We start from the raw sequence: 16,078 nt of genomic DNA on the forward strand, positions 1-16,078 counted from the left end.
CAATGGACTCTGAGCAAAACAAAGGTATGGTAGTGCAATTTCTGCAACTTACTGAGTCTCTTTACGTATACATTTAGCACCGTTGAGCTAGAATGGTATAAGGAAAAATTACAATAGAGCTCTAATGAGACACTCGTAAGCAACAATACTTCCGGTTTGGTCGTAAACTTACGGCCGTTGGCACCACCCCCTCCGCAGCCGACCGAAGAAAACGCGCTCTGCGGCTGTCATGCCTTTCCTTAGACGCCGGTTGCATCAGCCAGGCCCGGGGTCCTTTTTGAGCAGCTCACCATATTGCCTGAGCCAACTGCGAATTTTTTCCAAACTTCTCCCTGGACAAAGCAAGGCGGCAGGATGTAACTCTGTTCCTCGATATTTTGCAGCATCGTCTGGGAGTAAGCTGCGTGCCTCTGAAATTACTGGGTTCTGTAGGGAAAGATCAGGCAGATTCGGCGGACTCCTAACTTCCTTTCAGGAAAGATGGCGGGGACTGAAGCGGGAGTGACACTGGGGCAACCGCACCTTTCCCGGCAAGACCTGACTACTTTGGTAAGAAGGGAATTCGGAGTGGGGAGGGAGTGTCATCTGAGGGGCGCAGTATTCCAAGGATTGCCGTGAGCAATTCTTTGTCCGGTCCTCGAAGGCTGGGTGATGGTCGGGAGTTCAGAAAATTTCCCTCGCCTTGCTTGTCTTCTGTTTTTTTGTTCCTATCAAAAGGTAGTTAGAATGGGAAAGAAAGTCTTTATGAAACGGTGGGAAATGTTCTCACGCTTTTTCTCTATATACAACAATTTTATTTCATTTAGTATGAAAGTACAAAGCCATAATGCCAAGCAGAGCGACATCCTACCTTTACAAGCTGGTTCCAGCGAAAGAAACGTGATCTCTATCAATATCTGAATTCCGATGTTATATAGTTGTGTTCAGAGAAGATATTTCTTTCTCTCTGCTTCTTTCTGTAGCGCAATCAATATGGGGTAGAACAGAGAGAAGTTGAGTTCCCATTGAATACTGTAATAGGCTATGCTTTACTTAACAAGTTGTTCGATCAGGTTTGCATAAAAAGTCACAGAATACTATAAAGTTAGAATGGTTAGTGCATTCCCAAGTCACACCTGGTCTTAAGTATAGTAGTTACGATCTTCAGTGTTACTAATGATTATGAAAAATTGTCAGCATGGTATTGCTGACATTTCATTTGGGAAATATATGTTTACTTAGCATTTGACAATAAATTGGGTAAAAGTGTTTATTTGAGTAACGATGCATTAACTCATTACCCAATGCCAATGCAAAAGGTCCATCCTTAATGAAAGATTATAGATTTTGTCCAGTAGATATGAAAAACAATCTTTTGATAAATTGATTTCAATTTTAAATCACAGGACATCGGTTTGAGGACTTTGCATTGTGGGCAAGCTTTATAGCTAATTATCAGATGTTTATAGGATAATTATAAGTTGATTATAAGATAAGATATTTTATGACATGAACAACTAGTAAATAGTTAATTAATTTATATAACTGCTTCTTAAACATTATTTCAAACCGTATTTTAAAAAAATCCTCATCACTCTAAAAGCAGTGGAAGGAAAATGATATATTAAAATTCAGTTTTATTTAGTTGCAAAATAATCTTAAATTATATGTCTTATATGCATTTTTGGATCTTTAATGCTCTGGAATTCACTAATATGTTCTCTGCAGGATATTACGAAATTAACACCTCTGTCTCCAGAAGTCATCAGTAGACAAGCTACAATTAATATAGGTAAGAATATAGCAAATTATAGCTAGATGTTCTGACTGGTATTAATTGCGTACTATTCACCATGCAATACTTCAGTAGGAACTGTTAGAAAATATTATGTTTTATTTCTTTAACGTTTAATCTAAAATGCAAGAGTGTAAGACATAAGTGCATGTACTGTAGCTCTGCATGTACCCTCTGTATTGATTAGTTGAATCACAAATAAAACTTTTTGAAACTTTTTTCTAGGATGTATAATGCTTTATGGGTTGACTTTGTTCAGCTTCTTTAATGCACTGCCTAAATCAGTGGTTCTCAACCTGTGGGTCGGGACCCCATTTGGGGTCAAACGACCATTTCATGGGGGTCGCCAAACAACGCAGTCCGCCATTTTTCCCCCTTTTCCTTAGCTGTGCTACTCCCTTTTATTCTATTGGCTTTTGAAAGCCAATAGAATAGATTATCTTGAATAGAGTCTAATTCTATTGGCTTTCAAAAGCCAATAAGAATTGTCCAGGCTGTCTCTACCCTGCTGAGCCCACCAAAAGTCCCATTCTGCAAACGGTGCTGCACCAGTTGAATAGTCCTCGACTTACGACCGGTTGAGTAGTCCTCGACATATGACCGGTTGGGGGTCGCGGCATTAGAAAGGTTGAGTACTACTGGCCTAAATAGTCTGAATTCATTTTAATTTGTAAGTCTTAAATGGTTTCCACCATCACACTCACATCCAGAAGGGTAATTATTTGATTCCTGAATTGTACTGCATTTTCAATAGGAACCCTTCATTTGATTTCTATCTTTTCTATACCTTTCTGGTCCTTTCTTTGAACTTCTTTTTGTAAGAAATATCTGTTCATGTGTGTGTATGTCAGGGAGAGGGAGGGAGGGAGAGAAGAGTATGTTCATCTCATTCCATCCTCTATTCTAGTTAATTTTGCTACACTGAAAACAATTCAGTTATATGGAGCATAGTTGCTATATGGGAAAGAAGGTTAAGATTCAAAAGATCATCTTATTATAGAACTGATGTTGCCTCAAGTATATTTAGAAGAAGGTTAATTGTAAATAAACGTATTGCTGACAGTATTAAATCAGGCCATCAGTTTACGTTGCTCACTGAAATATTTTTCCATGAATGCATGTAATATAATAAGACTAGTTTCAGAATTATTAGATTAGTATATGAAATGATATATCATCTTTTTGGCATTGTTCCTAATTGCAGTTCTCACATAAGATCTCTGTTTTATGTTAATATTGTTATAACTAGACTTGGAGTACTTGGGGGTAACATAATATATTCAGTATTTAAATAGATGTTGAGGATTATAAAATTCATTCACTTCTTAGAGAATTTTTATGAAATTAATAACAAATTTTGCTTTGAAAATTTAGGTACAATTGGCCATGTAGCTCATGGAAAATCAACAGTAGTAAAAGCCATTTCTGGAGTTCACACAGTCAGATTCAAAAATGAACTGGAAAGAAATATCACTATCAAGCTTGGCTATGCCAATGCTAAGGTTTGTCACTATTGTACATCTAATTATCAAAAATTATCAGTTTTTATTTGAACCACCCTGTGTTATCTAAACTCAGCTGATTGTAGTAAAGTCTTATTGTCTTTTCTCTGCAGATTTACAAGCTTGATGATCCAAATTGTTCCCGACCAGAATGTTACCGATCCTGTGGAAGCAGTACACCTGATGAATTTCCTACAGATATTCCTGGGACCAAAGGGAATTTTAAACTAGTCAGGTGACAAGTCTAGTTCAACATGATTTATTTTTTATACATCTTGCAGAATGTCCAACAACAGCCTTTTTGAATTTCAGTTTGTTATTAGTTTTCCGTGATTAGACATAGAATCAGTGTGTTGATAATCATAACATTTCCATAAATTCTGTTGTGCTTTGTTTATATGTAATTGTTACATATCTCAAGTCATTAATGTTTATATTTCAAACAAAACACATATTATGAAACATTTAAAATATATTCTTTATATATTCCTTAGGCAGAATACAAATCTGTTTTATTTAAACTCATAAAATATATTAATACATAGCACAGGAAAAAGGGTGTGTATACATCACACACGTGCACATACACACAAAACATACTTATCATAGTGCAATATGTTATTTAAAAACAATGAAATTAATTAAAATTTAAAATCCTTTTTAAATCTGAGAAAGCTGTATTCTCTATTAGAGTCTTGTAGTCTCAAGAAAGATACATCATTTTTCACATTTGCTATAGTATGTCAACTTTCATGTTTTTTTACATTCTTTTGTGAGGAAATACTATTTATGGTTATTCTTCCCCCCCCCCTTTCTTTATATTATAGACATGTCTCTTTTGTGGATTGTCCTGGCCATGACATTTTGATGGCTACTATGTTGAATGGAGCAGCTGTCATGGATGCAGCTTTACTGTTAATAGGTAATTATTAGTGTCGGAGTTTGATATCGCAATACACCCATGGCATTATTGTGGCTAAGGAATTTTACTGCTAATATGAGGTTTGCAAGATACATTATATCGAGTTATGCTGTAGAAGGCAACACTCTGGAGGGATTTTGTTGATAGATATATGCATTCCTAAAAAGATAGTGGGAAGTACCTGTTGGGACAAAGAGCAGGGAAATGAGTGATCACCAGTAAAGAAAGCCAAGTAATTCTCATTTCATCCTTATCATTTTTTCTTAGCAATGACTAGGACGATTTAAGCACTGCTATGTAATCAAATTTATTGCCTGATTGAATTTAATAAGGTAATAAGGTTTTGAAGCAAGTTAATATATTATGTGCTACTTTCTCTGCTGGAAAAATAGGTAGTTTCTACATCTCCTCTTCCATATAAACTTGTCTTTCAATTAACTTGTCATTCCTGAACAAGAAAAGGCAAAGAGAATGGTGCCAGAAGTATGCATTTAGATCATGGAGAACTGCACTCCTCATATTCCATACAAACACAGAGAAGTATAGGCTTCTGAAGTCACATTCTGCACATGCTGATTACTTGTTCTGCCCTCAATCTCCTGAAATAAGGATAGGGAGCTTCTCTGCTGAGTTACAGAATAGAGATAAAATTGGTGGCTAACATTAGCGGACACCTAAAGTAGACTTCCTGCTATCTCTGCTTCAGAAAGAAGAAAATGAAATTCACAGCAGTATGAGATAGTTCCTTTGCCAGATCTCTTCCTAATACTGCACTGATTAGTTTATAGTGAATGTATTCAGTCAACCTCACATCCAGTACATTTTGTCTCTTTTTTGTCACATATGCACAGGTATGTTAGCATTGAAATATAGAAATAAAGTTGTGCTAATGTTCATGTTGCTATAAGGATACATTTCCTGGATTGCATAATCAATTAGAGACACAAACTTCATGTGCTTGTAAACAAGGTTTCATTCATTGTAATCCTTATTGTAACAAACTATATTTACTCATTACACAAAAATCACATGTACATTTTCACTCTCAGGTGTTCTAATTATTCCTAACTATCATTTACAGGAGGATTAGTATCCTATATTTTAAACATTTATTAAGAAGTCGATCAGTGTTCTATATTCTGTTGTAAACATTGTTTTTCTGTTGTTCCAGCTGGCAATGAATCATGTCCTCAGCCGCAGACCTCAGAACACTTAGCTGCTATTGAAATTATGAAACTGAAACACATTCTAATTCTACAGAATAAAATTGATTTGGTCAAAGAGAGCCAAGCCAAAGAACAGTATGAACAAATTCTAGCATTTGTGCAAGGTGAGTTTCCAGATCAAAATCAAGAAGTCTCTCTTGTTTACTACAAGCCAACTTTTGGTCTGACCTCACAAACAGCTCATTTTCACAGTTATTGCCATATCAAATCTGTCAAACTAATTTTGCAAATTTATTAGCTAATTTTAGTAAATTTAATCCAACATCAGAACACTAAAAGCAAGCAAGCAAGCAAACAGTGACTAAAGATTAAATGGGGAAACCCAGAAAAGCAACTAAATTCTTCATAGCAAGGGCTTTGACAAAGTGAGAATCAAACGACGCTCATACATCAAGATTGCACCAATAATTTAGACTTGCCAATAGTGATCCTTAAAAGATCTTAGTCTAGATCCGTGGTGGCGAATCTATGGCATGCATGCCACAGGTGGCACGCAGAACCCTCTCTGTGGGCACGCGCACTGTCATCCCAGTCCTAGGCCTTCAGCTGGGTTTTATAAAACCTTTTCACTTTAGGCCTCTGCCGCCGTGTGCAAAAAAAAAAAAAAAAAAGGTTCAATCAATCAATTTCAACTCGCAGGAAAAAAAAAGATCTCGCAGAGTTGGAATTGATTAATTGAACATTTTAGTCCCACCCAGTCTGCCGTTACCATAGAAGCCACGCCCACCCAATGGGCCACGCCCATCCGGCACCCGACGATACATAAATGGGTTTTGGGTTGCGGTTTGGGCACTCGGTCTCTAAAAGGTTTGCAATCACTGGTCTAGATAATGGGTTCAGCAAGAGGTCCTTTTTCACACATATTTTTATTTATTAAATGTATAGCCACCCAACTTACACATAGGTGACTCTGCAGCTTACAAAATGATGTAATGGAATGTGTGGGTGACCTTGAGGAATGAGGGGCAGAGATGCTGCCTAGGAAATAATCAGACAAGAATCCCAAATGTGGTTTTTCCAAAAGGCAACTCGTCTTACTCAGGTTTTTCTTTGAAAGAATTTCACTTCTCATCCAAGAAGCTTCTTTAGTTTTAACTGAAGAAATTAGAACTGAAGAAGCTTCTTGGATGAGAAGCAAAATGTTTTCAAAGAATAAAAACAAAGAAAATCCAGTTGCCTTTTGGAAAAAGCATCTTTGGGACAACCATGACCTGTATCATTGAGGATCTCCATAGACAATCGGACGAGAGATGAAGAAGTCTCCAGTGGCTTAACATGAGAGAAGGAAAGGTAGGATCAATCCTAATTGATCAGATGTTTAAAAGGGACAAGAGGAATTTTGTACCTTCAGTCATGCAAGATTCTGTAATGTTACCTTACAGTAAGGTAGAATTGCTCATTTAGCTTTGATTCCTATCTGGTTTACCAGGGAATGTTGTCATAACAAACAGTCTGTAGTACTTCTGATAGTTTGGTTGAGCATTAACTCTATGTAATCCGGTCACTTTTCATCTGCAGTAGAACATTTAAACATTGAGCCAACAAATAAATGAAGAATAGAGACAAGCAATTCAATCTGATTGCAACAGTGCTATCTGTATAGAATGTTGTTGATACATACACTATACTCCTTCTAAAAAATTAAATATTTACTAGATTTTCTATTTGTAATGTCCTTATCTGTTAAGAGTAGAATATTTATCCAATGATTTCAAGTCATTATAGAGTACTTATCTCAAAGAAAGCTTGTACTGTATATTGTTACTGTCTTTTGCTTATCTGTTCTCAAGTAAAATTATAGACTCAGATTTTGCACTAAATACTTTTGCAGTCTAATAACAAAAAAGAGTAAAGAACATTGCTCTACATCCCATTTGTTTCCTGGTCTTTTTTTTTTTAGATTTTTTTTTTATTGTAAGGGATTATCAAACATTGATTTAAAAAAAAGATGAGTTTTTATCCTTTTAATCCTTTTCAGGCCAATTTTTGTGTTTCTTATATAAAACTAATTCAGGAAGAAGAGGAATATACAAATATTTCCTAGCAGAAAATAATCCTGAAACTGCTCAGTTACTTTTAGTCAAGGAGAAGCCAGAACAGCCATTTTTATCATTAGAAAAATCTTCCTCTTGCCAATTATTCAGAGGAGGAATTTGGAGAGTGTTGGCTAATTGTAACTACTACTTCCAATTGAAGACCAGTAGATGAACTGAAAATAAATTGATGCTTCAGCTGAAGGAAGCATTTTTCCACTACAAATTCTATCTATTCTTAATTGTGGCATGAAGAGCTCTTTGAAGCATAAAAATCAAATCACTTTGGACTCTGAATCGTTGCCATTCATTCTCAAACATTAATTTTCTAGGAATAAAATTGATTTATTGAAAATTATGATTATTTCTTCCAGACCAACTTTTCTTTAGCAAACCATTCTGTTAGTGAAATCTGTATAGTTTCTTTTTTTGTTATCCAAGAATAGCATGTATTCTGTAGATTATAAAGCAAAAAATGTATTTGTGCTGGAGTTTCCAATATGTTAATCATAATAAAGCTTTACAAGTATTATAATAGTGACTCTTTGTTGAAATAGGTACAGTTGCAGAAGGAGCTCCAATTATTCCAATCTCAGCACAGCTAAAATATAACATTGAAGTTGTTTGTGAATACATTGTAAAGAAAATTCCAGTGCCTTTAAGAGACTTCACATCAGAACCAAGACTTATTGGTATGTCTATTTGAGTCACTGTTTGATTCTACACAGTACATACACTGACACAGGAATTTGGTTAATGATGTGATAAATATGTATTAACTGTACTCACTTGGTACTATTGTTAACATAGCATCTTTGCTACATAGATCTTATAGGAAATATTTTGATACGACAAATTTAGCTTAAACTCAACAATGCTATATATCATTAATTCTAAGTGAAAATGATATATTGTGTGATTAGAATCCGGCAGGACGCATATTTAGATGAATTGGGACATATTAAAATATGTATGTAACATATTTTAGAACTTCATAATGATGTAAATTTCTGTGCCCTCTAAATGGATGATAAGGATAGTCATAAATTAAATCATAGAGCCAATATTTATTGATTTGAGGATTGCAACATTTAACAGTTTATAAGTGGAACTCATTATTTTGTATGACTAATAAGAGTTTTTTGTCAAATCAAGTGCAGTTTGGCTCATATTCATGAGGTCCTTATTCAAGAAAACCGAATAGATGGCTCCATAAACGAATTTTGAAATTCTAGTTTGTAAATTACCATGTCTTTAAAATTGCTATTCAAGAGAAATAAATCTGATATTGTTTTACTCCTACAATTAGTAACCTGTTTTTGAATTGAACCTTGTCAGACATATTTTCATAAATAGGTAAGATGTTTAGAAGGAATTTATTTCTAGACACACAATGTTTGTTTCAAGGGTTTGTGATAATGTCACATCTACCACATGAAGGACTATCAAGAAACTGATTTGAGGAAGCAGTCACGTATATCTTTAGTTTCTTTATATTTCTTTTAATCCAAATAATATTACCATCTTCCAAAAAGAAATATGGAGTCAACAATATATACAAATCAGTGGTTTAATAAAGTATTACATCCAGAATTTGACTAATCGATAAATATATTATGGTATTAAAATGCTTAAAGTTTTTTGCAAGCTGAACCTAATGGAATGTTTTTTTCAGTTATTAGATCTTTTGATGTTAATAAGCCTGGATGTGAAGTTGATGACTTGAAGGGAGGTGTAGCTGGTGGTAGCATTCTCAAAGGTGTATTAAAGGTAATGTTTCTTTCCAGTGCTGATTATCACACTGTTACCATTTTATGTTAATGATAGAATTGTGTGTATTCTTACTCCTATTCTCTCTGCATATGTGGAAGTTGAAGGACTCTCTAGAATTTATTTGGTGAACATGAAGGCTGAGAGATTAAAACTAAATCCTATTGGATGAATAAAAGTCCACTCAACGTAAGTTTAGATGTAATACTACCACATTTCCCCGAAAATAAGACCTGGTTTTAATTTAATTTAATTTAATTTAATTTATTTAGCCTCTAAAAGAGGCACCAGGTGTTATTTTTGGGGAATGTCTTTTATACTCACCTCTGGCACCGACAGCCCTGCCCAGCCGGTCCACTTCTTCTGGCCGAAGGAGCAGCTTCATTCTGCAGCTGCATTCTGGCCTGCATTTTCGCAGTCAGGCTTTTCCGGAAGGCCACTGCAGTTGAGTACCGAGCTGCACACTCCCACCCCTGCCCTAGCTTGATTTTTAGGTGTGTGCCTCGCCCCAAAACTATATTAGGCCCACCCCCAAAAATCAAGCTAGGGCTTATTTTTGGGGTAGGCCTTACTTTCGAGGAAACAGTAGTATAAATTGATGTTTATGACAGTAACTGTCCTGTCCCAGGCCAAACGCGCACACACATACACAAGTGGTTTTGTTCTCTTTACTAAATGAGGATTGCAAACAAAGGCACTTGCAGTATAGAGACAGGTTCCCACTCCTGTCCCTTCCAAGTTCAACAAGTTTGGCTTAGAAGTGTTCCAAATCAAAGGAGCACACAAGAAAGTAGTGAAGCAAAGTCCAAGGGACAAAACTTGTAGTAGATTGGCTGGCATGTCCAGGCTCAAAATCAGGATTGTAAAGTTTTGCAAATCAAGCTCCAAGGAGTGGGAGTTAATAGGCAGTTGTCAACAGAGAACTCTATTACCTGTTCTATTCTCTTTGCAGCCCACCAAGCTGTTGTTTTGGGAAGGGGTGGTAATTCCACACCCTCATTTTCAGAAAGCTACAGCAGCTGTGACTGCTGTATGTTGTTTTGCCTTACCTTTTTTGTCTATTCACATGTCTGTTTGGTGGTGCTGGAGCTGGCTACTTATCATCAATCAGCATTTCTGAAGTTGGCTTTGTTGCTGGTTGCTCATCATTAGTCCCCTCCTGTGAATCTGAGAATGAACTTATCCCAATAATGGAATCAATGACATTGTTTCAAGGTCTTTGTTGTGATCTATGAAATGCTTGGCGTTTTCTTTGGAACAAGGATCTCCATGGCATACTCTACGTCAGAGGCGTCAAACTGCCGGCCCACAGGCCGGTTGCATCATGCAGAGGCCATGCCCACCCCGTTCCGGCAATGTGAAAAAAGTCACGACACGTCACATGACGTAGCGAGTTTGACACCTGTGCTCTACATATTTATGGTATCTCATTAATTTCCATGATACTTATCGTAAAGTAATGATTGGGGAAAAACAAGCACTTCTGAAACTAATCATGAGTGTATGTGGACACATTATAGAGAAAATCAGTGTTCTACATAAACCTGTACAAACCATGGTTATAGCGAACTGACATAGACAATTGGTTATAAAATCCATTACCAGTGCATTATATAAAAATTGATATGTAATAACCTTCCTTTCTTATATATTTTATTACTAGGTTGGCCAGGAACTTGAGGTGAGACCTGGCATTGTCTCAAAGGATAGTGAAGGAAAACTTATGTGCAAGCCTATTTTCTCCAAAATTGTATCTCTGTTTGCAGAACATAATGATTTGCAATATGCTGTACCAGGAGGCCTTATTGGTATGTCTGTTTTACATTTATGTTTAAGAGATCATGGAAGATAACAAGATAAAACTGTGGCTATGAATATACAGTTTCAAGGTCTTTTTTATGCAACAGCTATATTTCTATACTTTCTAAAACCATTTTTAAAATAGTAGCTATATGTGCATTCTGTAGATATAAAGTAAGTCAAGCTAAAAGTGAATACTTTTCAGTTTCATTTAATAGGTTTCATTTATAGCACAGCACAAGGTGGTAGATAGAATTAAGATCTATCAACAAAAGAGGAAAATGTAAGTTTTTTTTTTAGTTTGTTCACCAATGGCTGTTGGTTGAAGGGGAAAGGAAACTATAACTCTTACATCACTTCAGTTCGTTTTACTATGTAGATGATTTAAGGAGTCTATATTCCTGGTAGTAATGCTGTTTTACTGTCAGCTGGGTCCTTACTAGCTTTCACTCCCCCACCCTGAGAATGTATTTTGAACAACTTAGTGTCTTTCAAATCATCTAGAACAAATGTTATAATATTCATTTATTAATACATATTTATGGAGTATTACAAATAAAATTATAAACGTGATAAAAGAAACTGAGGAACAGTGAAACATGTAGGTAATCCCCGAGTTACCTTTGATGTTTCAGGCCTTTCCTGTATTTGCAAAGCATTTGCCATCTTTGCAAAAAGCCTTTACTGCCAAGAATGGAGCCCCCAGAGGGAGCACGCATCACTCCAGGGCTCCGTTTTCATAGAGAATGGAGGCCCTGGAAAAAATGTGCATCACTCCAGGGCTCCATTTTTGTCGGGAAAGGCCTTTGCTGAAGAGAATGGAACCCTGGAGGGAGCTCACTCCGCTCTAGGGTACCATTTTCGTTGGGAAAGACCTTTCCTCAAGGCCTTTGCCGAAGAGAACGGAGCCCCTGGAGGGAGTGCTCCAGGGCTCCATTTTCGTCTGCAAAGGCTTCCTCACGCTCTATGGGGCTCTTTGAATTGGCACCCCATAGGTGCATAAACACTTTTCGGCCAGAGGCCGGAAGCTGCTGGGGCCATGATTTCTTGCGACCAGGTACCCATCCACTTTTGCAGAGAATGGGTGCCTGAAGTCTCACGAGATTAGAGCATCCAGAAGCTTCCAGTCTGTGCATGCAAACGCTTTTCTGCGTTGAACCTGAAAACCCTTGGAAGAGACTCACCGAGGCTGCCCACCGCTCTTGAAGTGGCAGGCAGCCCAGTGAGTCAAAAAAGCTGAGCAGGGCGCGCTTGTCCTGCTTTCCCTCTGTTCTCCCTGGGAGCAGGCAAAGAAACAGGCTGGAGAGGAGATAGATCTTCACAAGGTAAGTGACCCCGCACAGCTAGATGGGGGGGAGGAGCACTTGTGGGGACCCCTGGGGAGGGAGAATGCATATTCGATTAGCGAATGTGTGGACAAAAGGAGGGAGTGATGGCATTCAAGGTACGCCATTCACTCCTACGAATCCTCGAGTTACAAATGGAATGGGCAGACTCCATTACATTAATAACTCAAGGACTACCTGTTTATGTGGCCTAAATAGCAGAATCTATTTTTGGCAAATTCATTAGAATTATTAAACTATACTTACAAGATCAATAAAAAGAAAAGAATCCATTGGAATGGCCAGCTGATAAATTTAAATAAATAAATATCACCCTAAAAGCACTGAATGGAGTCTGTTGATTTAAAAGTAAGTTAATAATTGAAAACCTGTTGCTTTTTAAAAATAAAAGTATTTTGTTATTAGGTGTTGGTACCAAGATTGACCCAACTTTGTGCCGAGCTGATCGAATGGTAGGGCAAGTTTTAGGTGCAGTTGAAGCACTACCTGAAATATTCACAGAACTTGAAATTTCCTACTTTTTGTTGAGGCGACTACTGGGTGTCCGTACTGAAGGTGACAAGAAAGCTGCCAAGGTTAGTTAAATTATTTCTGGTGAATCTGGACATTCTGTAAATTTCTGTATTTTAAAAGGGATGCTTGCAAATTTAAAATGGCACAAATTGCACATCTTTAAAATTTTTAACTACTTGTTGTAGGTGCAAAAATTATCTAAAAATGAAGTCCTAATGGTAAACATAGGATCTCTTTCAACTGGAGGACGGGTCAGTGCGGTGAAGGCTGATCTGGGGAAAATAATGCTAACTAATCCTGTATGCACTGAAGTAGGGGAAAAAATTGCCCTTAGTCGAAGAGTTGAGAAACACTGGCGGTAAGTTGATTTGAAATAAAACATAATGAATACTATATAATGAATTATCACTATGAATACATTTTAAACTAAACATAAATTATTGAATGAATATAACAGAAAAAGCAGATAATATAAAGTTAGTATCTATTCTGCTGAATGTAATCCATGATAATTAATACTAATTAATAACTTTGTTGGACCTGTCATAATGTTGCAAAGTACACTGAACGTTATGTCTTTACATGCTGATAAATAGATATTCCTTTCCAATCTACCCAACAGTTTTCCATTCATACCTACATCCTGCCATTCTGTAGAAGTTGAGAGAGTTTGTTGAGAGTTGCCTCAAATCACAAGATGGGTGGCAAATAAATTTAATAATATATAAAAATAAATTCCTCCATAAATGTTTCAGATTACTTTTGTATTTTTGCAAACCGTTGTGTACCTTACGCATAAATGTAACATTTTAACAACGTAAGAACCACTATTTAGAGATTGCAATTTGTATATATAATGGTAAAAATTCTAAGATTCAATAAAATAGTATTATAATAATAACTTCAATTACTGAAGTATCACACAACTCTAGGGACTGTTGTTGCTTGTATTAATGTTTCTTATCAAATATAATAAAATAATAAAGATGTTAAATAAATGAAACACAGGTAGTCCTTGATTGAAGACTGCCCTGTTTAGCAACTGCTCAAAATCATAATAGCACTGAAAAAGTAAGTTTATAGTTGATCCTCAAATTTATGATGAGTGCAGAATTCCAAGGTTATGTGATCTCAATTCAGGCATTTGGTAACCAGCATCTATTTTTGGTCATCTCAGTCTCCCACAGTCACATTATCATAATTTGTGATTTCATAGTTGGCTTTTGATACGAAGTCAATGGGGAAGATGACAGTAATTTCAACTCACAGTCACCATGGGATGTTGCACTTAATGACTGCATGTGATTTGCTTAACTATATCAGAACTTACATAAGTCAGGCATGGTCACATGTTTCACTTAACTGTTGCTTAGCCTCAGAGCTACCAGTTCCAACTGTCATTACGTGAGAACTTACCTGTATACAATGGTGTACAAAACATTTCATATTGGAGTGATCAGATTTTGGGGTTTTTTTCTGAAAGTGGCCAATCCCAGCATTCCTAAGGTGATTCATGAATTATCCAGAATGGGAAATGATTACTAATGTTTGCATTAGCCCGTTTTGTTTAAATCAGCCCATCTGGGGGATTAGTTTTCAAATGTTAAGTATTACTATTACCTATCCCTGAATTAAATGTTCTCATATTTCAAATATTTTATGCATCATAAATATCAGGACTTGTATTATAGGAAACCCAAGAATACATACAGTATACCTACTACCTGCTGTGTTAAAGTGTGTATAAAGGCGAAGGAAGTTTCTTATTGCTTGCAACTTTTTTTTCTCACAGTGGCAGGGAAAGACACATTGGGTATTTTTATTCTATCCTTTAGAACTGGGCTGGTCCCCAATCCCTGGGCTGGTCCGCAGGGTGCCAGAAAACAAGCCTAAACTGTGATCAAGTAGCTGTCAGTTTTAGAATTAAGAAGAAAAAGATCACAAACTATAAAGTGGAAGTAACTTCTGCACAATTCAAAGTTAAAGAGAAATGGAGAAATCTGGAGTCAGATTTCCCAGTTGGATAGGTTAATGTCAGGAAAAATTGAACCAAACTACGTTGCCCAGTTAACTGTCTGACACTGAAAGATGTCTTCCTGCCTCTTAGTCTGAGGAAGTATTTTTTACTTAAATTTCAGAGATTGGCCTGCATAAACCTGGAGTTTCCTTATTTCTGCATGTAATACTTGGGAAGTGATATTTGTTCATGAAGTTAAATAACTAATTTAACTAAAAAACAATTAGGATTCAAGTAAAATTCATATATATTGTATTTAGAGGATTTTCTTTTATTCTAATTTATTTTTGATGCCTCTACATTATTCTAATCTGCTTTTCTTGTTTTCCAGTTTAATTGGATGGGGACAGATTAGAAGAGGAGTGACAATCAAGCCTACTGTGGATGATGACTGAAAGCAAAAAAAAAGTTCTTCAATTTGTAAAGAATGATATGTGTTTCCTTACAATTGGAATGCATTTTCAGTGAGAAAGCTGTTGCACAGATAATGTCCACATTGTATTAAAAATCAAATCTCTCACTAAAAGTCTTGACAGTATCTACAATAAATTAAACATATTGGCAAAGATAGATCTAATTCTCCAGTATTTACTAAAACTAAATTTGTTTTGTGTTTATTTTATGTCAGTTTTTTAGAGACTGGGGCTGGCTATTTGATTTTAAACAATGTAACTCAAAACCCCATAATCTGATTTGAAATTTTGAAAATTGCTTGTTTTTTCATTTAACTCTTATAGGTCATAGAGTAACAAAAAAACTGAAATGTTTGTCAATGAAACAAATTTAAACAAATAAACTTTTCTTGGAAGATGAATTTTCTTGTTGTATACCATACTTTGAACTTGTAGCAAATATGATTCTACATATTATTGAACACTGTTATATCTACAGCTAGATGGTCTAAAACCACTGGTCCTATTTATCTGTCAGTAGATGTTTTTTTAAAAAGAAAACCCTCAAAAGAGAATTTTGAAATATAATTCTAATTATACAGCCAAAATAAAATATTTACAACCTCAATGGACAATATCCAAAAAGGGAAGTTAATTACTGTCTATTTTAATTATATTTGGAAAAAGCTGAAATTGTTGTATAGAAATGCCGTATAACTGAATTGCAAGTTGAGAAGTGAAGAATGAGTTATATAGATGATCCAGTTTAATGTAATTATGATG

At 35.9% G+C, this 16,078-nt stretch overlaps 1 protein-coding gene across 1 annotated transcript; it reads left to right on the forward strand.

The window, feature by feature from the left end:
* Positions 1-272: 272 nt before the first annotated feature.
* On the forward strand, positions 273-15,717 carry EIF2S3 (eukaryotic translation initiation factor 2 subunit gamma). The gene is made up of 12 exons (XM_039363068.1): positions 273-549; positions 1,708-1,771; positions 3,149-3,276; positions 3,390-3,511; positions 4,104-4,198; positions 5,370-5,528; positions 8,015-8,149; positions 9,133-9,227; positions 10,891-11,035; positions 12,779-12,948; positions 13,072-13,244; positions 15,235-15,717. Exons 1-12 carry the CDS (start codon positions 481-483, stop codon positions 15,296-15,298), a joined length of 1,419 nt encoding a protein of 472 aa, XP_039219002.1. The 5' UTR covers positions 273-480; the 3' UTR covers positions 15,299-15,717.
* The last annotated feature ends 361 nt before the right edge of the window (positions 15,718-16,078 follow it).

This window comes from Crotalus tigris, unplaced genomic scaffold (assembly GCF_016545835.1).
Source record: "Crotalus tigris isolate CLP2741 ecotype Arizona unplaced genomic scaffold, ASM1654583v1 scf7180000017589.2436309, whole genome shotgun sequence".
NCBI lineage: Eukaryota > Metazoa > Chordata > Lepidosauria > Squamata > Viperidae > Crotalus > Crotalus tigris.